Source organism: Petaurus breviceps, unplaced genomic scaffold (genome assembly GCF_028583685.1).
Source record: "Petaurus breviceps papuanus isolate PSGF00001 unplaced genomic scaffold, PetGlider_PUasm1.0 229, whole genome shotgun sequence".
Lineage (NCBI taxonomy): Eukaryota > Metazoa > Chordata > Mammalia > Diprotodontia > Petauridae > Petaurus > Petaurus breviceps.
In genome coordinates this window covers 17,063,280-17,088,040 of record NW_027185903.1, presented here as the reverse complement: position 1 = coordinate 17,088,040, position 24,761 = coordinate 17,063,280, and the positions used below count along the sequence as shown (strand labels likewise).

The following is a 24,761-nucleotide window of genomic DNA, read 5'->3' as shown; positions in this document are numbered from 1 at the left end:
GCACAATACATTATTGATGGAGCTGTGAATTGGTGCAACCATTCTGAAAAACAATTTAGAATTATACCAAAAAGTCATTGAACTGTGCGTCTTCTTTGGCCCAGAGATACCAGTACTAGTCCAGTGTCCTGAAGAGATAAAAGGAAAAGAAGAGCTACATATATAAAAATGTTTATAGCAGCTTTTTTCATTGTATACAAAAACTGGAAACTAAGGGGGCATCCTGTTGGGGAATGGTAAACAGAATAATACTATGACATAAAAAATGTCAAAATGGATAAGTTCAAAGCAAACTGGGAAGACTCTATGAATTGATTCAGAGTGAAGTTAACAGAACTATGAGAACAATTTATATAATGACATTGGGGAAGGAAGTAGTAAACCATCTTGGCCAAGAGCTTATTGTATGCAGGGTTATAGGACAACTCCAAAAGACTCAAGGTTGAGGGAGCTGTCCACATCCAAAGAGGGAGCTGTGGAGTCCGAGTGCAGATCGAAGCAAACTACTTACTCTCTCTTTTTTTCCATTTTGTTGTTATTCATTCCATTGGTTACAATCCTTCTTTGCAACTTGATGAATGGTTAATGTGAAGGTATATGTAGAATCTATATTGGATTGCATAGGGAGAGAAAATTTGGAACTCAAAAACTTGTGGAACTGAATGTTGTAAACTAATAGTAAATAAATTAATAAAAGGTGTTATTGTATTATCACCTACTATTAGTAGCAATGAGAATTGAGAGAAGACAGATGTTGGTGATATTGCCACAATAAAAAATAATAGGACTTGGGACCTAACCAGATATTTCAAAGGCAGGAATGGGGATGGAAAGAAAAAGCTGAAGATAACACTTAAGATTTTGGACATGAGAGATTAAGTAGTGCCATTGCCAGAAATAATAAAGTCAAAAGGAGGAGAAAGTTTTAGAGAAAATACAAGTTCAGCTTTACTCATATTATATTTGAGGTGTGTACAGTACAAGTAGGTAGTTGGGAATGAAGATCTGTGTGCTTGGGAGAGTGGTCAGCATGGGGAGTGCAGATTTGATAGTCATTTGTATAGAGATGAGAGCTCAAAATGGAAATGAATGGAATTGCCAAGGAAAAGAGTTTGTCGAGAGAAGTTAACTGAGGATAGCTTCTTGGGAATAATCTACTTTATCAGTCAGGAATAGGAAAAGGAGCCAGAGAAGGAGAGAGACAAAGAAAGAACTATTGGATAAGAGGAGCATAGGAAGTTGATAAGTAGAATTTTTCTACTTGTATTGTATTTGGAGATAAGGTCATAGGTTATAATCATAGATAACGTTAACATAGAAGATACAAAGCCACATAATGGGGCTGAGAGGAGAATAAGTGGTGAGGAAAATTATCTTCTGTCTTCTCTGTGTGTATCAGTTATGGACACATTTATTTAACTGCTGACTCCCCATTAGAATGTAAGTTCCTTGAGAGCAATGGCTGTTTTTATCTTTGTTTTTCTAGCTACAGTACAGTGCCTACCTAGCATATAGTAAATGGTTTAATAAATTCTTGTTGATTGATGGAAGGATTATTCACACTAATGATATCACACATCTAAGATTGAAGTAGTGAAGTTTTGTTGATTTTGTTCATGTAAGTAAAAATACCATTATAAAAAAGATTCTGCATCATCATCAACTCCCAATTGGTAATTGCTTACTGTGTGCTAGGCAGCTCTGGGTCTAAAGAAAGACAAAAACATAATCCCTGTCCTAATAGTCTAATAGATGAGACAACATTAGTGTCTCACGGCTAACCCATAAGAGCTGCCTTATCGATTTGTTTAAAAGCAGATTTTGTATAATTAAATTTAGCTAAACCTTTCTGAACTCTCACCCTTGAGGCCCACTACCCCCTTATGGATGAGTGTCTCTCTTGGCCCATTAGTCTAAACAAGTTCTCACCTTGCTCTACAGTCTGCTGAACCCTAACTTTCCTCCCCCTTTTCTATACTCCTGACTTGTTTTCCTCCACACATATATGCTCTCAGCAAAGGAACACAATGATGATTCCTTTTATATAAATATTGAAAAGCGCAATAAATCAAGTCATGTCAGTGATTAATTGAAGAAATAATCTACATACCCACTATGATCAGAACACTGCTGAGGGTTGGGGGAAATAGAAGGTCTAGATAAGGCAAGATTATCAGGAATTAGTCTTAGAAGCACAAGCAATGTCCTTCCTTCCTTCCTTCCTTCCTTCCTTCCTTCCTTCCTTCCTTCCTTCCTTCCTTCCTTCCTTCCTTCCTTCCTTCCTTCCTTCCTTCCTTCCTTCCTTTTCTACTCACATTGAAATCAGTACCCAAATTAATAGTTCATTTTTACCTGAAAAGGTGTGTCAGTCTATTCCCCTATAATTCCCTTATTCACCACATCATTCACTTTCTAAGCTACAAATTCCAAAACAAAATCCCACCACTCCCCTACTCCCTATTAGAAGCGCCTTGAGGACCTGGACTGTGTTAGCTTTTGCTTTAGTGTTATATCCCTAATGTTTAGCAAGCATTAAGTACTTAATTAAGTCCTTTTTTTCATTCATTTTGTGAGTAATAATCCTGTATAACAAAACTGTTCACATATCAGATATTCTTTGTCATTGAAAGAAAAGATTGCATCCTTTATGAAGCATGTCTATTGGACGGGAAGAAGAACTGAGCACTGAGTAGGTAGCTGAGCACTTCTGGCTTTTTTAGAGTTACTCATAGTTTCCTCTTAACATCTAAAGCCCTTGATTGCTCAGGAAAGTAGCAATATCCCAAAAGATCCAGGAGCTAGACGGAGTAAAGGAGTAGCAATGGTTTCAAACAATTAGATTTTTTAAATCTTTCCATAAAATGAGTAAAAATAAATGTGTTAACTCAGACACTACTTCTTTCCCCTGTTGGGAAATTAATTCATAACAGAAGAACTAGGCATTGACTCATTTTCATCTTATTGCAGACAGATTTCATAGAATTCTAGAGCACAAAGGGACCTTAGTCCAACCTTTTGTTTTATATTTTTAGCAATGTGTTCATTATAACCATATTTATTCTACTATAAGGCAATTAGTTATAATAGAATTTTATCTGTACTTGAGAATGTTAGTGAATCAAAATATCATTAATAGGGGTTGAGGAGGCTTAGTAACTCTAGCAATTATGGGATAATAGATACACCCTTCATACTTATTACTTATGACCCTTTCTTTACTTTTTCTCTTCCCTCAACAGATTTGCATCTGCTGGAGATGATGGAATTATATTTTTATGGAATGCTCAGGTGTGTGCTGGATTTAAATGGATTATATAATAACAATAGAATTAAATATATGAGTCAAATTATATGCACTATGTACTTTTCTGCTTTCAGATATTAAGCTATTGATATTTTTGTACTCATTCATAACAAACTAATCACAATAAATACATAAAGGAAAAAAAATTCTCAAACATTCCCCCACATTGGTTTAGGCTTATTGATTGTATTAAGTATGGTAATCCGCCCCAGAGAGAAATACCGTTAACTAATGCAGCAGTTCCTCTGTGTCTTATAGTCTCGAAGAGTCTTCAAAAGAGACATTAGGTGCCTTGCTTATGGTCCAACAGCTAATGTGTCAGAAGCAAAATTTAAAGCCAGCTCTTCTAGGCTCTCTATTCACTATACCATGCTGCCTTTAAATATTCTTTCCCCTAACATAAAAGAAATGTTAAAAATAAAAGAAGTCAAACTTTGTCTTGCTGTTTGAGGTAATGAAATATAAATGAAGAGCTCCTGGAATGTTTTGCATTTGACTTTTTGGAAACTGTGAAATGAAATTGGCAAACGTTTTGAAAAGCAGGAGAGAACAGTATAAAATAATGAAAGGTATAGAGACTTTGCAAATGTATACATCACCTTCTATAAGCAAGATTTATAATGCCTGCTAAGAACAATCTGACACCATGTAGCAGCCTCAGTATTGTTAGTAGAAGGATGATATCTTAATCTTTCATCTGGCTTATTCTAACTTCTGAAACTTTTTTTCTAGTAGAATTGTAAATGTAAAATATTGAAATTTAGAAATGGTTTCCTTTATTGTAGTCATGAAGATAGTTTTTCTCCCCCCTGCAAAACTGTGCTTCTCCATTGTGTTGATTTCCAGTCAGAGTGGTATTATATCTGATGGCACTGAGCTTGACTGGTTTGACAAAGTTGAGTATTATTATTGGCAGTTCAATTCATTGAAATTCTTTGTGGCCCCAGTCTTTCAGACCACTGATTTGTGGTTACTTGCATGACTGCTTTTCACCAGTGCACACACCTGTTTCATTACAGTGTATGCAGCAACATTTTGTGGCAAAAAGTCACCTTTTCTTTTTAATCTTGGAGAAGTTGTGTATTTCATTTAAATGCTGTCCAGTTGTCCAAACTGTAAGGGAAACAGCTTGAGCTTATTGTGTATGTTCTTAAAGTAAAATGGCATCAATGATGCATATTATTCTGTTTTGGCCTTATTTAAAAGCAGTATTAAAGTGTTTTTAATGTAGTATGAAGGTTTCCCTGTATTCCAGAAGGCTGTGCCCTGGGAGCTTCGTTTGACATATCCTACCCCATTGGAAAGGCTGCTGATGGCCTGTGATGGGTGACAAATGATATGACGGGGGAAAATGGTTCAATCTTCTGAGTATATCAATTTATTTAGCCATATATGGTGACATATTGATGACAAAGCATGTTTTTATCAACCATCATCACCAGGTTTGGTGACGTACTTTAGACCATAATGGCTCTTGATGATCATGTATTCAGCCGTATAGGGGTTGCAGTGTGTCTCAGGTCAGAAGTACCAGCATTGGTGAAATCATCGATTCTTGAAATATTTTTGTTGAAATTTGTTCATAAGATCTTACACCACATTAGCAAGTACAGAGAAGTTTAAGTTAATCTTGGCATTATGTTAATGGTGGTTGTAATGGGAGGATTTTAGAAGTTATCAATTATATGATATAACTGATATATCCAAGTTCCGTGAAATTAGAGATAGATTGTAGATAATTTAGGATTCATAAATGAATCATAGTTATAGCATTGTTTTTCTGTCTGTCTAACAAGGATGTAAAAAAACACAGTGTTATTCCATTAGAGAAGAGCTCAGAATTGCTGGTTGCTTTTGTTAGTTGTTTTTATCACTGGGTAAATTTCTATTATAAGGTAGAAAATTGAAATAAAATTCAGTTCTATGTTATAATTTTGAAATATAATTTGTGGATGCTTTCTATGTGATGATTCTTCTTAGGATTGTTACTTAAACTTATTTAATGTGTGACATCAGAGCCTATTAATGTTATTTTTTTTTCAGACAGGAGAAAAGATTTTTGAACTCCATGGACATACACAAAAAATAACAGCTATAACTGCATCTCCTTCCTTGGATTCTTATGAAGATAAAAGTCAATTGATCTTAACAGCTTCTGCTGATAGGACTGTTATTGTATCCTTAAATCTGAAGGAAAAGGAATAAGTTTTACTGGGAATGGAAAGTTTAGGAAGACTAAGGAGAGAATGCTTTAGTCTAGAGACTGGAGTTGAAACCCACAGTATAATGAGAATGATTATATTTTCATTTTTTGTGAGACAGTAATAATAGTTTACATTTTTATAGGTTTAATATGCCTTCTGTAGGGGGTGGCTAGGTGGCGCAATGAATAGAGCACCAGCCCTGGACCCAGGAGGACATGAGTTCAAATCTGGCCTCAAACACTTATCACAAAAAACTAGCCGTGTCACCTTGGGCAAGTCTCTTAACCCCAATTGCCCTCCAAAAAGCAAAAAGAAAATAAAACAAAACACATTTGGGGCAGCCAGGTGGTGCAGTGAATAAGAGCGCCAGCCCCAGAGTCTGGAGACCTGGGATCGGTTCCGGCCTCAGATACTTAACACCCACACAAAATAACTGGCCGTGTAACTTTGAGCAAGTCACTTAACCCCAATTGCTTAAAAAAAATAAAAAATCTTATTTGACCTTCACTACAACCCTATAAGTTAGGAAGGATAAGTCTTGTTATCTACTTCTCATGGATATAGAAAATGAGACTCAAGGTCTTGTACAACTAGAACATGCAGGGGCAGAGCTTGAATAACCAGGTCACCTGGTCAGCCAAACTGATGCTCCTCCCACTGCTTTTAAGAAGCATTAAGAGCCCATGTGATTAGTAGTTTATCTTGTGAGGTTTAGAATAGAACTATCAAGGTGTCTTCTTACAAAATATTTTTCCAAAGATGATCTATTTCACTTAGGGATTTGTTTTCTCTCTCTTGGCCTTGGTTTCCTAGACTACAAAATGAAGGGGTAGCTAGTTCTGATGGATGCTAAAATCCTTTCTGGCTTCAAATCTACAATTGTATGATCTATGTAGTTTTTATAACTTTGTGCCAAATGTTTTTTTGGCTGTTTTGGGTAATTTGGTAATATTTTTTGGACACAAGATGCAGAATGAGAAATACATTTTTGAACAGAGCTGATATGGGGACTTGTTTTGCTTGACTTTTGTATTTCTTCCAGGGGTTTTGTTTTGTTTTTCATTTGTAAGGAGGTCAGAAGAAGAAAACATAAATGCTTGTTAATTGAAAAAAAGTTTAAAAAATAGTGATGTCTCTAAATATATTGTTGCAAGATGAAACCCCTGCCATTCTACTCATTGAACTAATATATGTGAGGTTACTTCTATAGTATTAAAAACACTAGAGTTAAAAAATACTTACAAATGAATTATAGCATAAAGAAGAAACTTTTGATATTTAAAACAGTTAACATGATAGGCATCTCATAGTAAAGACCGAATTATGTTCAGGAACTACTTTCCTTAACAAATTCAGATTTGGGATTGTGATACTGGCAGACAAGTTCAGAAAGTATCATGCTTCCATTCCACAGTCAAGGTAAATGTTGGGTGTGGTAGTGGTGGCGTATAATTTGCTTCTTTGTCTGAGAAATATTAAATCATGAAAGAGATAAAGTGAAAATTCCTACATTAGTACATTGCTTTATATAAACCTGCAGTTCTTTGAAATTTATGCATTTTGTGTGTATAGGTAAGGATGATATGTTTCATCTGTTTCTCCAGGGCTCAAGGGTGAGGGTATTTACTGCTGAAGGTTATGGGGTTTTTTCAGTCCCTAATCCAGGGAAGTATCAATCCTGTGTTAGCCCCATTTATTGAAAAAGAATCCCCAGGTGATTCTGCTGCCAGAAAGCATATTGTTCCTCCAGAGAAGTGGTTGCCTGGGTACCCGTTTATCTCACCTTAGATGGTGAATGAGGGGTGTTAAGAGTAGGCAAGAGGAGGAAGGGGTTGTCCAAGCTCTTACCCATACCTCTAGAATATACTGGGGCAATGTGGTAAAAATAAATACTTGGAAGAATATGCCAGCTTTATTATGGTACTCATTTCTTGACTAAAAACTTGAGAGAATCCTGAAAACCTTCTCTGATAAGCATAGCTGGACTTAGGCTTTGGGTTCTTTATGAACCCAGAAGTGAGTACAGCTTCTTGAATCCTCGTTCCTCATCTTGAAGGACATTTTTAGCTGCCCGAGAATAAATTTGTGAGTAGCATGGACTGGTTTGGTGTTTACCCTTAAGTACTCTAGTAAAAGGGTTTGACTCTGTTCTCCTTGATTATCGTTAATCATATATACAGCTAAAAGATTTGGGATTAGAGTAGAAAAGAATGCCTGGAAGAAGGCACATGATACTTGCTACCAGTCTCAGAGCTATTTCTGGGCATCCATCATATGTTAATTTAATTCATGGTATATGACTGCAGAAGTAAGTGACTGCCTTCTTTTAATTTTCTCCCTTTTAAGAAAATGTATCTCTCTCACTTTCCATTTGACCTCATTTCAGGAAAGGAGGAATGGTTTTACTTAACCAGTTAGACTCCTAGCTTATCAATTAATGGGCTGATAAGTCTTTTTCTGTTTTTTTACTACTAATGTTATTAACAGTAACAAAAACAAAAGTTGTCTGGGAAGTTTAAGCTTCTGAATCCAGTTAGGAAGTTTGGGAAAGCATGCTTCTTGATAAAGCCACATGAGATTTACTGTTGTCTAGCAGCTTGCAAGGCAGTTGGCACTGTTGTTGTTGTCCAGTCATTCCAGTCATATTTAACTCTTCTTGACCCCATTTAGTATTTTCTTGGCAAAGATACTGGGAGTGGTTTGCCATTTCCTTCTCCAGCTCAATTTACAGATGAAGAAACTCAGGCAGAGTGAAATGACTTGCCCAGGGTCACACAGCTAATCCACAGCTAATAAGTGCCCAAGGCTGATTTTGAACTCATGAAGATGAGTCTTCCTGATACCAGCCCAATGCTCTATCCACTGTGCCACCTAGCTGCCTTTGGCACATAATAGGTGCTTAATAAATGCCTATTTAATTGAATGAATTTAACTTTTTAAAGAAAAATAAGTGGGATAATGTAGCAAACAGTCCTTTAAAAGGAAAAAAAAAAGGATCTCAATATACCAGAAGTCACTATCACTTCTTTTCTTAAAAACAAAACAAAACAAATCTCATGTGGCTATTTAAAAACAATAAGACTAATCCCTCTGATTAAAAAGTTATATTTACTAAAACATCAGTGATCTATATAATAGTAACATAGATTTTCTTTGAAGATTCTAATTAAAACATTGACTTCTTTCAAATCTATCAGTTTATATGGTCTAAAATAATTCCAATCCAAAATATCTTTTACCTTTTTTAAACTCCTGAAAAAGTAATTAGTCTAAAAAAACCCTATGTTATTATAATTCCAAATGGTAATATATGAAAGATGTGTGTATACATACATACATACATACATATATATGTATATGTATATATATAATATATATATATATTTAAAGACAGGAAGAAAACATTCTTTTTCTCTCTACTTTCATCTATTCTGGGGAAAAAATTGTAGGAACTAGTTTAATTAAAAGTTATGTTTAATTCAGTAAATAGTGAAGCCCTTTACTGGATCCTCTGGGAGATAAAAACACTGTCTCTGCCCTTACAGAGCTTATAGTCTTATTCTAAAGTCACTGCATAGGGAGTGAATCAAAGTGACTTCTTTAGGAGATTTTTAGAAACATTTTCCTTACTATACCTGTTTTTAATTCATTTGCAATTGGCATGTTGTAAATGGTCTTCTGGTTCTCTCACAAACAGCATGGTTTAATTAAAAAAAAAAACTGCTTGTCTTGGAGTCAGGAGAGAAATGGAAATAAAGCCTTCCTTTAAAACTTAGGATCTCAGGGTTTAGAGTTGGAAGGGACTCTAGTGGTTATGTCACAGGTAAGGAACAGTTTGTCACAGCAGCCCTGAAGCAAAGCTGAGAGCAAGAACAGCCTAGCACTGAGATTCTCCCTGCTAGAAAGGATGAGAAACAAAGAATTTTGCAGTGATCTGCAAAGAAAGTGATATGTTTGTGTTTCTCCCCCAGCCAGGGGACTGTTATCTGTGTTCAAAAGGGAGGCTGGTTTCTCTCCTAGAATATAAAGTAAAGGGATTGAGGACACATCTCTGTTCTCCAGGTCACTAAGGAGGTGTTCCTTTATTTTTTTTTAATGGAAAAAAGCTTTCAATGTGAATAAGTGATCTGAAAAGGAGACTGTTGGACAAAGGAGAAAAGGATGAAGGATTACTGAAGACTTTGAACAGTGAAAGTGAGACTGCCCAAGAAGGGCACTGGAAGCTGTAAAGATGCAGTAGCCGTATGGCCTCCAAAGAATGATAGGATAGGTCTTCAAGGGAGGAAAGGTCACTAAGTAAGATTAGGGGAAGAAGGGATAAGTGGTGGTGGTTAGTGACGCCCTGCAGAGAGCTGCTTGGTCAGCTGTTGGTCACTCTGACGGTAACAAAAAAGAGAGTATCTGTACTCAGCATTGGTCATAATGAGTACCAGCTGATTCAGACAGGTACAACTCTGTACAAAGACTGTACAACTCTGTACAAAGTCATAATGTTGAAAGGAAAGTAGCTTTAGAAATAGCTAGAAATTCACAGGATGTAACATTCAGGAAAGGAGTCAGCAATAAAACCTGCTGCCTTAAATATCTATCCACAAATTATGGGTGACAAATAAAGGAACCAGAGGCCCTAAAGTAAAGAGGCAAATTTGGCCAAGACTAATGCCTGGAACGTCGCTCTAGAAAAGGTGAGTATGGCTAAGGAAGTGTGTATGTGTGGGGAGTAGATGGAGTAAAATTGTTTATTAACAATATGTATCATTTGAGGAGATCCAGCAACTAGAGAAGGGTATAAAATCCAGTCAAAAACAAATGAAGAAACTGGAAACAAAGTAAATGCCCATGGACTGGAGAATGGCTCTACAGGTTGTGGCACATGACTGTACTAAGGGCACAACAGATGTGATTGGATAATATGCAAAGCATTTTGCAAACCCTAAAGTACCTTGTAGAAATGTTAGACACAGTTATTATGAGGACTGACGCAGCACGGACTCCGCAGAACCAGGAAAACAGTGTACACGGTGATTTACATAGGTATCTATGTAAATGGAAAAAAACCACAAAACGATTGAAATTGCGTTCTGTGAAATGACCAAAGTTGGTCCCAAAGAAGACGTATAAGATATGGTATCTCTTCCACTTCTTTGCAGAGGTAAAGGACTGACAATGCGTGTGGAATACTATATATAAATGTCAGTCTTTTTTTGGTATATTGCTTAGTTTTGCCAAATTGGTTTTTTATTTGTTGTAAATGACTCTGTGGGAGAGGGACAGGGAGAAGTACATTGGGAAGTATAGATGATAAAAATTTTTTTAATTCTATGATTTTTTTAAAAAAAGGAATGGATTGCATAGTAGAGAATTGTGTTATACTCTTATGAGAGCTAGGCAGTAAAATTTAACTACTATTATGATGCTAATGTTTGTTTCATATGCCATCTACTTTATACTTTACATTTTCTCTATAGAGAAATATGCTCTACCTAATAAATAAGTACCACGTGATTTGACCCTCAGTGTAACTGAATCAGTGATACAGCAGAATGCTCTAAATGGGGTTTTCTTGTAGAACTACTCAGTCAATAATATCTGTATACTAAGTACTGCTATTTTAAATAGAAGATTGTTAATACTATTACAGGACCCAATTTAATTTATAGCTAAAATTCAGTGATGGTTCACTTAAGCAAAAGGAGAAATATGTTTAATAACTTAGTTGCAGACATTCCAAAGTATTGTCTTCTCATTACACATAGGGATCCTGAGAGAATTTATCTACCTCTAATTGCATTTTTTCTTTCTCTTGGTCTTAGGAAGAGAATACATTGGAAAATTGGAGGGAGGGAAAGGAGACAGTGTTAAGATGTGAATGGTTTTGTGGATCTCAGAGCTGGAATACTTATATTTTGTGAACATTCATCATTATTTCCCCAAACATAACCTTGTTCATAAAAATGTTGAGATTTACTTAAAGGATCTTGAGAAACTTAGTTTTATTTTTCAGTTTTATAAAAATGAAAATTTATTTTAGCATTGTTTTGATGTTTTTTGCATTCAGTATATTTCAAATATTTGTTTCTCCAGTGTTTGACAGTTCTTCAGAGACTGGATGTTTGGCTCTCTGGTGGTAGTGACCTCTGTGTTTGGAACCGAGAATTAGATCTCCTGTGTAAGACTAGTCACCTCTTTGATACAGGTAATAGTAAATACTGACACTTAAAAGCACAATTCTTCTTCCTAAAAACTTTCCATCATTATTATGTATTATTATTAACTGTGGAAAGAAAAAACTCCCAATGCTCTTTTCAACTCCTCCTCTCCCCTCCCCCCCCAAGTTCTTAAAAGTGAAACAACACTCTCATCATTATTATTTGCCTATTAGCTGTGGAAATTAAAAACTCTGGATGCTCTTCTCAACTTTTTCTGTCCCTACCCCCTCCATCCAGTTCTTAAAAGTGAAAGGACACTCTCAGTTGTTTAGATGAGAAGAGTTTTATTCATATGCTGCTTTTCAGCATTTGACATCTGAGGCCTGGACAGATGGCCATAGACCTTACTCCATTGGGTTTCATGACCATGTGAGGATCTGAAGGCTTACCTCCTGTAAGGAGAATTGGCTTCAGTATAGACTCTGAAGACGTCAACTTTTAAAAATTGGACTTAATTTTTGAAATTCTTCTATTGGCGAATTCACCAACAAAATCCTATTGTTCTGAGTTTTGAATTGCATATGTTTTAAGTATTTTTAGTGTCACCTATTAGCTTTATGATCCTAAGCATGGTTGTACAGTAGAGGGAGCACTGGATCTGGATTTAAACGGTTTGGATTCCAGGCTAGTTTCTTATGGTTACTACCAGTGGACAAAATCATTTAACCTTTCTGGGGTCATCATCTTCATCTGTAAAATGAGATCAGGTGAACTGGATGGTCCCTCAGATACCTTTCAGCTCCAGATCTAGGATCCTGTGCACCTGCGTCATATAACCTCTGTGTCCTCATTTATAAAATGGAAAGAACTGCCTCCCCTAGCTGCTGTGAAATGATGCACATAAAGTACTTTGCAAGGCTTAAAATGCTACACGAATAAGTTATTTACTTTTGTCCAGTGATGATAAGGATTTTTTGAAATGAAATTCATTTTACAAGATAAACATATTTGAATAAAAATCAGTACTTCTAAGTGACGACTTGAAAATATGTGTTGTACTGTTAAAAATACACTTTGCTAAAGAAATCCAAAGAGCTTACTGGCACACAGGGAAGAATAATCTTGTGCACCTTGTTGAAGCTTTATAGGCCAGCATGAGTACTGTGAACCACATTTACAGCTCACAGTTGGAACTAGCCTTTACTCCACATAGATATTATAAAATATCAGAAAAATAATGAGATGGCTTAGCACATGTATATACACAAACACTACCAGGTATTGCAATTTAACCTCCCGCCTCAAGGTTTTGTTACTAACAACTTCGTTTGAATCTAGAGCATACCTCTCTATTCTCTGCTATTATCGTAAGGTATGTCTCTTCGTTTACATACAAATTTTCCTTTCTGTTTCTCACACAGGCCTGTGGTTCTCTCTGCATCTTTTCCAGCAAATTATTGGTAGCGGTATTGTGAAATAATGTTTAAGAAAATGTCATATGTGTTAATGGAAAAATCAGATACCATGCCATTCTTCCTTTCATCAGTGAGCCGGTGTCTGGGCCTTAGCCATTATGTGATCACAGTATGGGTCAGTTTGTCAGAGGTCCCAAGGGGTAACAAAAACCTTTAAATAAGGAGTGTTTCATGTGAAGGTGGAATCCATTAGAAAACTTTGAAAAGACTCCAGGCCAGTGAATTGTGATGCTACCATGCTCTGATTTTCCTGCTGCCAGAATGCCAGCCAGTCAGTAGTGAAGAGATTTTGCTATTAGTCCCCGGTCTCATAACACCACTTTTATAATTCTAGTCCATTTATTAGGGAAGTTGTTTTTAAAGTAATGGTTATTCTGTTCAGAGGGAAACAAGGAAGACAGTTGTTAGCTTTAAAGAATTTGGTCTTTCTGTAGTTGGCCAATGTGTTCTTACTTTCTCATTAGGTAGTCTTACTGTACAATAAAGATGAAACTTAAGTAGAACTTACTGTCACTTCTTTCTCTGAGTTGTAGCATACCAAAAATTTTGAATTGTCTGAGGATTTTTACTTTTTTTTGGAAGTGGATATAGGGATTATTTTGTTGCATAACCTGGGAGTTGTAAACATTTGATCTAGAATTCTTATGGATTACAACTTTAGTTTCAAGATGGTGGAACTTAATGACCACCTTGATTTATCCAATTATAGTTAGAGGGGTGACAGCAACATATTCCAATATTTTAAGGATCTGTGATTTCATCATTGTGGATACTCTCACCACTAACAGATTGCAAACATTATATAATTTAGTAGTTGGTCTTCAAGATAGCTAGGTGGCACAGTGGATAGAGTGTTGGGCTGGAGTCAGAAAGACTCATCTCTCTGAGTTCAAATCTGTGTGACCTCAGGCAAGTCACTTAACCCTGTTTGCCTCAGTTTTGTCATCTATAAAATGAGCTGGAGAAGAAAATAGCAAGCCATTCTAGTATCTTTTACAAGAAAACCTCAAAAAGGGTCATGAAGAGTTGGACGTGACTGAAATGACTGAACAACAGTTGGTCTTCAAGAGCTGCTGTGGTTGAAAAATTCATCCCCCATAGCCAAAATGGTGATGAGCCTCTGTGAATTTAATGTAGGGTGATCCTCAAATGAGAGATAGAGACCATAGTCAGGTCTATCTGTCTCTTTTTTTTTTTAAAGCAATTGGGGTTAAGTAAGTTGCTCAAGGTTACATGGCCAGTTATTTTGTGTGGGTGCCAAGTATCTGAGGCCGGAACCGATCCCGGGTCTCCCCATGCCGGGGCCGGCACTCTTACTCACTGCACCACCTGGCCGCCTCAAGGTCCATCTCTTGAAGCCTAGCCAGCTAGGTCAGCTCTGCAGAGATAGGCCTCACTGAAACAGCCTCCAGGAGCCCAGGGCCATCCACCTTCATGCCATGATGAAAAGGATTTTGGTGAAGAGACAGCAGCATAATTATCAAAAAAGCAGAGGGTAGAAGATGTGCTGCTGATACTCTGTAGTCAGATAACTGACTGCCCCCTAAAGTAGAGCTCTGGCTGCTTCCACACTTGTGGAGCTCCTGTTCATCCAGCCTGGGCCTCAGAAGAGCCCTCTACTCACACAGAGGGAAGGCAGAGCACTTCCTGGGGAATCCAGCTCTCCCTGGGCTCTTATTTGGGGCTGTGTGACCATGGTTGTGGCAGGGATGAAGGAGAGGGGCACGAATGCAAAGTTTCCATTGAATAAAGTAAAATAATGGTCAGGAATGGAATGCTATTTCTTACTTGCAGAAGTAAAGCAAGGATTTTATAAATGGGAGGCTTTCCCATTTTCTGGGGAGGAGGATAGGGTAGACTATTATCTATATACTTCATTTCACTTCCAGAATTTTTCACAGATAATTGAAATAAATAAATTGGCTTGATTAAAAATTAATACTTGAAAAATGCTTATAGTACTTTAAAATAATATTTTTAAAATGCCTATTCCCAGCTTCAGAGTCTATTTAAAAGCTGATGTTTAGAACCATAGACCCTTAGAAATCATCTAGTTAAGTTCTTTCATTTCATAGATGCAGAAATTGAGGCCTCTAGACGGGAATTCGCCCAAGATCATAGAGCTAGGTGGTAGAGCCAGAATCAGAGCCCAAGTCTGGGCAGTATCTTCTTATTACTGTTACCTTGGGAGTGGTAGAAGTCTGACTTTTGTTCCTTTTAAGATGTGAAATCAGAAGAACCAGGAAAACACACCGACCATAACAATGTAAATGGAAAGAGCAACGACAAAACAATTGAAACTGAGAGCAGCAAAAGTAGAATAACCAACCTTAACTTCAAAGAAGAGATTGAGAATAATCCTTTTTTTTTCCTTTTTTGGAGGGGGGAAGGTAGGGCAGTTGGGGTTAAGTGACTTGCCCAAGATCACATGGCTAGTTCCATGTTAAGTGGCTGAGGCTGGATTTGAACTCAGGTTCTCCTGACTCCAGGGCTGGTGCTCTTTCACTGCTCCACCTAGTCGCCCCTAGAATAATCCTCTTCTGCTTCTTTGCAGAAGTAAGGGATCATGGCTGTAGTAATACTGCATAGACTGTCAAATTTTTTTTGCTGTTGTTTGGTTTTGTGTGTTTTTTTAAAGTTATTCATTGTAAAGGATGGCTTATCTGGAACTTGTAAGGTAGAAAGATAAAATGGAAAATAATATGTGATATATAAACAGTAATAAAGATTTATTCTTAAAAAAAGGTCATTGATAACTTTGGAAAGACTTTTTCAGTTGAGTTGGGCTTTTCAGTTCAGTTCAGATTATAGAACATTGAGGAGTAAAAAGAGAAGTAATGGGCTTAATGAATATAGATAATTTTTTTCCTAGGAATTTGGCTACTAATGGGAGGAAAAATGTAGGAAAGTAGCTAGAGGGTATGGTAGAGTCTAGTGTAGTTTTTAAAAAGACTTGTCCTTGGTCAAATAATTAGAATCTATAAGAGACAAAATTTAAATTCAGGTCATTGTGACTGACTGTCATTCTATTCACTATGCCATGCTGTCTCTCTTTTTAACATATATATATGTATATATATATATTTATATTTTAAGCAGTCGGGGTTAAGTAACTTGCTCAAGGTTACACAGCCAGTGCTGAGAGTCTGAGCCCGGGATTCAATCCAGGTCATCCTGACACTGGAGCCGGTGCTCTTACTTGCTGTGCTACCTGGCCGCCCTTTAACATATATTTTAAAAATACCTTAAGAAAATGAATTATTGTCAGTAGTTTTGGCTGTTCCAAGCCCAATATGTAAAACTTCTTTGCTGAAAACAGTAATCACTGCAGTATTTTCCAAATGACTTGAGCCTCTGCAGTTACCCTAAAACTGTACTAACAAAAATTCTATATGCCAGTCAGTTACTCCTAGAAAGTAAAAATTATAGTATTTAAATTAATGTTTGCATTGTGGCACAATGTTGTATTTCACTCTTGCAGGATGTAGAGTTTACAAATTTACCTAATAGCCTTTAAAAACCATCAGTTCAGGCTAGTCGGCTCAGTTATTTGGTGTGAGATGCCACTGAGGCTAAGGTTGGGAGTGTATAAAGACACAATAGGAAAAAAAAAGTTGGTTTTCACAGTTATACACTGTAACCTGATCTCAGCTTGCCATTGAAATAGGTGGTGTTGAACTTGAGGGATACCAGTAAAGTAACATCCTCTTTGTGAGGCTTTGTAAAGTTGGGCCCAAGTGAAGGATTCTGGGACTTCAGTAACATTCACAAAATCATTTCCTTCTTTATGGGAGAAATAGGTATAACCTCTTGTAATGTATTGTTGAAAAGTTTGTTAATTTATGGAATTTTGGGGGGGGGGAGGTGTGTTTTTATCCCTTCCTGTGATTTTATTGGTATAGGGAACTTTTCAGTGAAGAAACTCCCTTTGCCAGTGCAGATTTGCAACTTTTTTTTTCAAGTTATAATCCTGGAGAGTTGCCTAGAGCATTGAGGGTAAGTGACTTGCTTAGGGTCACTAGCTAGCTTGTGGCAGGGCAAGACTTGAATCCAAGTTGTCTTGTTTTCAGGGCCACCTGCCTGCAATGTCATGCTGCCTCTCCCATTTTATGTGAAATTTAGAAGTGAGGATTTGTGTTGCTTCTGTTTTAATTTGTGAAGAAAATAATTGTTTACGCATTGCTTCTTTGTGCTTTTAAAGGGATCAGCGCTTTGATTGAGTTACCTAAGAATTGTGTCGCAGCAGCAGTTGGCAGAGAACTGAGTGAGTATTTGGTCGGCCTTATTGTTGTCACTGTAGCTTTGGTTGTTTTGTCCAGGCCAGAAGTCGCCCGTAAGACACATGCAGGAGGGAGTCCTCATCTGTATCCTGGGAGCACCCAGAAAATCACTAGAACAGCTATTGGTATCATTACTAAAGCAGAAATCAGGAAGATGCAGTTAAGACTAAATGATGCTAATCTGGGCATGGGGTGGAACACTGAGTTTCTCTGACTAGGATGGCTGGGAAATAAAACAGGAAAAAAAAAAAACCTCTCCCTTTTCCAGCTTAACTCTGAGCACCAGGAGCGGCAGATACTCTTTGTGAAGTCCCTCTTACCTTCTTTTCTCTTTGTGGGGTCTAGGCTGAAAGTAGTGTTGGTATTTCTGTATTTTTTAAAAGCTGCAAGAGCAGCTGCTTCCAAGTAGCAGCTTTTAGAAGGAATGAAATTTTAAAATATCTAAAGGGACTTGGGCCAGTGTATTTTTTTTATCCATAAGGCAAAAAAGAAAATAGAGAAAGTAGGATGAAAATGTTTATTTCAAAGTAAAAGTATAATATTTATTTATAATTGTTTTAAGTATATTTGCACAGATAGGAGGAATTATAGTAAATTATAGGAAAATTACATCATTTGGGCCTTCTGTTAATAAACATACCTACGCCATCACCCAGACCACATATGCTTTTAGAAATATATACCTGCATTGGTGGAGGGAGCCCTCTTCATCTGACAGGTTCCCTAGTCAGTTAAATCACAGATACAGTCATATGCCTTACTGGTATATATGCACGTATGCATGTATGTATGTATGTATATATATAAACATAGGATGAGAAAAAGGGAGAGAGAAGAGAAACATGTAAAATGAGAGATGAGAGAGAATCACTCTTGGACTTCTGCTGTTTTTCCCTAAGAATATCCTAATGAATGTCCATGAATCAGCATGCCAACATATGTCATATAGACATTTACTTTATTTGGCATTGTTTAACTTGCTATCAACAGTTCTTAGTTTACAGTAGCACTTGCCTATGCCCTTTTAATGAGAAACTCTTCAGTATACCTAACCAGCTCTGAGGAATATTTTTCTAGGCACCCAATTTTGTCTTTCATTATAGAATAGAGTTGGAAGATTTTTATGATGCCTAGAGTACTCTAGTCTTGCTTCATTGAAATGAAAGTAACAAAAAATCCTAGTGGTCTGGCTAGAAACAAGGCCATTGTGGTATGCAAAAGAAATGAGAGAGTCAGTTTTATTTGGTAAATTCTTTAATGAACATGTTCTTTTTTTTTTTCTTTTTGGAGGGGGGAGGGCAGGGAAATTGGGGTTAAGTGACTTGCCCAAAGTCACATGGCTAGTTTTGTGTTAAGTGTCTGAGGTCGGTTTTGAACTCAGGTCCTCCAAACTCCAGGGCCGGTGCTCACTGTACCACATAGCCACCCCCCATAGGTTTTTTTTTTTGCTTTTTGGAGGGCAATTGGAGTTAAGTGACTTGCCCAAGGTCACACAGCTAGTTTTTGTGTTAAGTGTCTGAGGCCGGATTTGAACTCAAGTCCTCCTGACTCCAGGGCCGGTGTTCTATTCACTGTGCCACCTAGCTGCCCCATAGTTATTCTTAAACACATTATTTCTATGCTTTTTTTTCTTACTATCTCAAAATAGCAATAGAGTTCATTTTCTCTTTAAATAAACATTTTAGTTTCTTTTTCATTTGGAAAATAAGAATATTTTCCTGTTAGGTTTCTTTTCATGGTCTTTGACTTTAGGTGTTTCATAATCTGTTCGTTTTTTTTCCCATCTTCTTCCTCTTCCCCTTTTTTCTTCCTTCTCCTCTTCCTCTTTTTCCTCCTCCTCCTACCCAATATGTAGTTTTTCCATAAAAGTCACAGTCATAAGCTCAACAGATCACTCTCAGAAGACCTCTAGGATTTCTGGGACCAATATAGTACTTCTTTTTAGGTATCATTTTTCTTTTAACTTTCTCAAATGAAGGATTTCCTCCGAGGGTTTGTGGAGTAGTAGAGAGAGAGCCAGCCTCAGAACCAAGAAGATCTAGGTCCATTGTTGTCTCCATCACACGCTAGGTGTGCCCTATGCCCTGAGCAATTGTCTCAGTTCTCTCTCAGACTCTCAGTTACAGAGAAGGTGCTGAATTGTACTGGCAGAGGGAAGTTTCCTCATATGGGAATTCCTACCATCTGTGAAATCAGAAGTAGCATATATGTGTTTTTAATTACTGCTTCCTCTTTCAAAATTATTCATATTAAGTGGGGATTTTTACATATCTTTATTAAAGAATTCACTGGGCACCAGCGAAGGCTCAACAGAAATTACCAAGAATTTGTTGAGGACTGAATCAGCACATTTAGTTCTTTATCTTCAGCAATGTTCTTCAGTCAGGGAACAGGAATGAATAAAGCAGTTGTGATTTGGGCCAGTGATCTGGTTCTTTGGAATTAGCACAGTGAAAAAAAATCGGTTGTTAATGATGGCTGTATTTATTTGGTTGGTTATGGATTTTAGGCTGGGAGTAGAACCAAAGGTAAACAATGTAGGCTAATATAGAAGCATCGCTGGTTAGAGTGAAAAGGTGGTTCAGTGAAAAAGGTAGAAAGTTCTGCTGACTAATTCACTTAAAATCTTTGGGAGAACATTTCTTTAGTATTTTCAATGACCTGTGATTTCATCAGTATGAGTATTCCCTTTACCCATGCAGATTGCAATCCCCTTCAGACCTCAATAAATGGGCTTTATAATTTACTATAAACAAAACCAAAATTCATCACTCAATAACCAACCCTGTGCTAATGAAGCTCTGGACTTTCCACGTCACTTTCCAAGGCAGATGGACCCTTCATATTCCCTTATTAGAATAGGAGCTGTATGAGGACAGGGACTGTTTATTTTTTTCTCTCTCTCTCTCCTTTCTTTATGTTTTGAACACTTAGAACAGTGCCTGGCACTAGGAAATGTTCCCTACTTAGAACCCTTCCAGCTTGATAGATTCTTCCATTGCTCATGCCTCCCTGACTTCATCTCCATATCAAGGTCAATCATCAGAGTAGGACTTTGATGGAGAAATCAAATATTATATCACGACTTTTGAGAATTTGATGAAAATATTTGGAAAATAAACAAGGTTTTCTTTAGAGAGGGATTAAAAAAAAAGTTTTGTATCTAATGTTCTACAGTATTTAACATATAAGCATGTCCCTTTAACAGTAGGCTTGCTATTTAAACATAAATTAGATTTTCTCTTCCTGGAACTATTTAATACAGTTCTTTCCTTTTTTTCTTTTAAGTCATTTTTAGGTTGATATCATCTTCAGAAGAATCCGTAGGCTGGGATGTTCTTGAAGTTAAACGCATCCTTGATCATCAGGATAATATTCTCTCATTAGTTAATATCAATGGTAAGTTCATCATGGTACTGGACAGTGCTCTGAGCTGTTACCAAAGGGCCTAAGATGCAGCAGTAGTGAGTGGGTGAATGGTGAGAGGGAGAAGGAAGAGGAAAGAAAAATTGTTTCCTATGTCACTCAACATCCATATTTTACCACTGGTTCACTCATTTGGCTGATTTGCAATCAGGATTTATTACCAGCTATAAAAGTTTTAAGAAAAATTAGTGCTCTGAGTTTAAACACACCTCAAGTCAGTGACCATGGTTTTCGCGTGTGGTCCCCTGGAGAATACCATCAGCACGGCATTAAATTTTCAGGTCAGTGTGAAGGTCTATTAAGATATGGTCATCTCCAGGTTTCTTTATGGCTTGGGAGATATGGAACTGCCATATTGGACTTCTCGAACAGTCAACCTCCAGGTTCTGCGACATAGCTCATCTGCTCTCTGGGCAGGCACATCCAGGAATACCGTGTGCACGTACAAAAGGAGACTGTCATATGGGCACTGGAAGTATATGTGTATGACGTAGCATAGAAGTAGGTAAAACAACAGTAGCCATCCACACAGCCTGCCCAGTAGCAGTAGCAAATGGCTTGGACCTTTTTAAACTGAAGTTTTTATGCAATTCCTAAGATGAGAAAAATAACCCTGAACAACTGTAGCTGCAAATTCAAGTACAGGGTGTCCCAAAAGTCTTAATTTGTTTTGCACTAAGATTCTTGGGACACCATATAGTTTTGGTCTGTGTGCAGTATTGAAAATACTAATGGTCATAATTTGTCTTTTCAGCTGCATTTTCATATCAACAACAGTGTTCTACCCAGTTCAGGGTCACCTAACCTCAGTCCTTGCAGAATTTTAAATCCAAGCCTAGACAAGGGCCAGATTGCTCACGGGGACCTAATCAGTGACAAGTGTTAGAAATTTCCCTTTATTTCCTGCTGGAGAAAACCTCTTTTTGCCCTAGGAATCTCCCCTTTGGTTTATTGTATGTTTGATAACAGTGGCTATCAGGTTCCTTATGAAACCCGTTCCCCTGAGCCTTGTGAGTATCTGGATCCGAAGTCCTTTGTCCCCATGGCTAATGACAGAAGCACAACAATGTTCTGGCTCATTACACTGGTCATGCAGAACTGTCTTTTTTTAAAGCTCTGCAGCACTGCTATTGCTGACCCAGTCCTGTTACCCAAATCAAGTTGATGAGATGTTACTGATGTAGGTTTCCTCAATCCCATGCTCTGCTTTGGATGTGTGATATACAGAGAAGCCTGTAACAGTATAATTAAGAAGGCATTCTTCATGTGATTCAGCACCAAGGGAGGTAGTATTGGTCAGTGACCTCGTTTGGTTAGAGTGCTTCCTAGGACCTGCAGCATCTGAAGAAGAGACAAGAAGTTAGACAAAACCATCTTCAAGAAAGTTGCTAGAATTGCTTGGTTATAGTGACTGTCTTAATAGCCATGTGTGTTCTGTAGACCTTATTAAAATTTAACAAGCATTAATTAAGCACCTACTATGTGCAAGATGCTGAAATATAATATCATTGTAATTGAAAATATGAGAGAGTACATTGTGGACCTTTCCAGGCTAATAGCAGCAGTCTTCCTCTATTAAGGGAGGCTAGCTGTTGCTTTCATAAGGTGCTAAGTACCTGATTGTGTTAATGTTGTTATTAATTTGAAATGATGCAAGGGATATAGGGAATAATGCTGATAGTAACAATAGTACCTTAATTTTGTACAGCTCCTCATAGTTCATAGGATCAATAATTGAGCCTTAGAAGAGGACTTCAGAGGTCATATATCCCAACCCCCTCATTTTACAGATGAGGAAATTCAAACCAAGAAAATTAAGTGATTTAACCAAGATCACACTGGAAGTAAGAATCAGAGGTGGGATATTAACATAGGTTCTCTTACTCTGGATTTGGATCTCAGGAGTTTGGCTAAGAAAAAGAAGAGCGATATATCTGGCTGCTAACAGCCAGAGAGCACTGTAGTATCTAGTCAAGGTTTGTTTCAAGAATAGGGGAGACAGGCATGTTTGAAGGTATACTTGATAGGAATAGGTTGAAGATCAGAGAAGAGGTGGTGTTTGAGGAGGCCATCTTCTTAGACCTAAAGAGGTAAGGATTGAATTTCCTGTAAGATAATGTTTTATCATACTGGATAACCAATTTTCTGTGTTTAATCTGGAAAGTGTTTTAGCTTTCATTTTTAGAAGAAACTTACCTTCATTGGTGGTAGCTAATGAGGCACGTCTAAATTCTGCCTAGATTTAAGCTTTGTCACGGGCTCCCATATCGGGGAGCTAATTGTCTGGGATGCGTTGGATTGGACAATGCAGGCTTACGAACGCAACTTCTGGGACCTTTCTCTACAGCTGGATACACAGCAAGAAATCAAGCTCTGTCAAAAACCAAATGAGATTTCCATTCATCATTTCACATGTGATGAAGAGGTAAAAACCCTCAAAGTAGGACATAGATCATAGATTGCATCTATCTAATCCAATATCCTTCCTTAGGTATTTTTATCCTCATCTTATACATGAAGCTTCTGAAGCCCAGGGAGTTCTGTGACTTGTCCAGCATCCCATAGCCAGGGAAGAATAGAACTCAAGCCTTAGCTTCCTAGTAGTAGTATCTTTTTCACTGAATAAAAGCCTCCTTCTTAGCTTAGCAAGGATATTGGGTTTACATTTTTATTTTAATCTTATGGTAGACATTATCCAAACATTCCCCTACTGAATATCAGCTTGTGTCTTGGAACTTTCTGATTCTGGCATGAAGTTAATTTTAAAGACCTATTATAATAGCATATTTATTTTTGATTCCTTACTCCCCAACAAGAAAATTTCTTAATGGCTTTAAATTTCATTTTTAAATAGTATTTAAAATTTTGGTTCTATTACATTATTTCATTAAGATTTGAGGTTACAGGGTGGCTAGGTGGCACAGTGAATACAGCACTAGTCCTGGAGTCAGGAGGACCTGAGTTCAAATCTGGCCTCAGATACTTAACACAAAAACTAGCCATGTGACCTTGGGCAAGTCACTTAACCCCAATTGCCCTCCAAAAAAATTTTTTTTGAGGTTACCTTTTAGCATTCACTCAAAGAATATTCTGCCCAGCATTTGTATGAATAGAAATATATTCCCCAGTAAGACCTAATGAAATTGGAAACCTGAGCAGCATCTCTCCTTCCATTGACTCAGCTCTAAGGTCAGGTGGCTGATGGGAACTGCTCCTTTTGGCCCTGGAATTGAATGTTCTCCATGGTGTTAGGGCAAGTCAGGACTGAGCTCTGGCAAGTAGCTAAATCCTGACTGGAGTCTAAATGTTGTGTCTTCTAGTTCCGTGGATTAGAAAAATTATTTTAAGAAGACTAGACTCTTCAGGGACCATATTATAAAAGAGATGACTAGTAGAATTTCTGTTTTTCTTCGTATTTTTCCCCCACTTTTCTAAACAAGTGCTTTGTCTTGAGTTACATGTTATCTTTTAATTTAAGCTTATTTTAAAGTTACCACAACAGAAATTTCCTAAGTACTTGCCCTGATTTAACTAAATTTTGTTTTGTTTTGGAGATATTTTTCTCTGCCATCTTTCCTTTTTATCTTGTAGGGAAATTTTAACATAACGAAGAGTGGTGGATAATGGGCTAAATGCAAGCCTGGAGACTCTCTGGAGGCATTAGTGTTTTTCTGTGCCATCATGTACAGATAACTTAAGGGAACCCAGGCACCAAGTTTGAAGACTATTGGGGTATTCATGAGGCACCTGGAAGTTTTGCCAACCCCAGTTTGGCAAAGCACTTTCACTTTATTATAATCATATTTAGTCAGTTTGGCTCTGTATCCCATAAGTATGAATGCTGGGTGCCTGTGTTAAGGAACCCTTGGCTTTGACTTTTGAAGAGGGAAGAATTGGGTAGATATTGAGGTACTTGGTGCTGA

General features: G+C 37.3%; 1 protein-coding gene across 3 annotated transcripts in view; it reads left to right on the top strand.

The window, feature by feature from the left end:
- Nucleotides 1-24,761, top strand: part of WDR41 (WD repeat domain 41) — a 77,736-nt gene that overhangs the window by 22,322 nt on the left and 30,653 nt on the right. For all 3 annotated transcript variants that reach the window (XM_069096279.1, XM_069096278.1, XM_069096277.1), the window contains exons 3-9: nt 3,240-3,288; nt 5,348-5,479; nt 6,865-6,927; nt 11,593-11,704; nt 17,334-17,396; nt 20,701-20,811; nt 23,079-23,263. In XM_069096279.1, the coding sequence (XP_068952380.1) occupies nt 3,240-3,288; nt 5,348-5,479; nt 6,865-6,927; nt 11,593-11,704; nt 17,334-17,396; nt 20,701-20,811; nt 23,079-23,263 (715 nt within the window). The remainder of the gene's footprint in view (nt 1-3,239; nt 3,289-5,347; nt 5,480-6,864; nt 6,928-11,592; nt 11,705-17,333; nt 17,397-20,700; nt 20,812-23,078; nt 23,264-24,761) is intronic.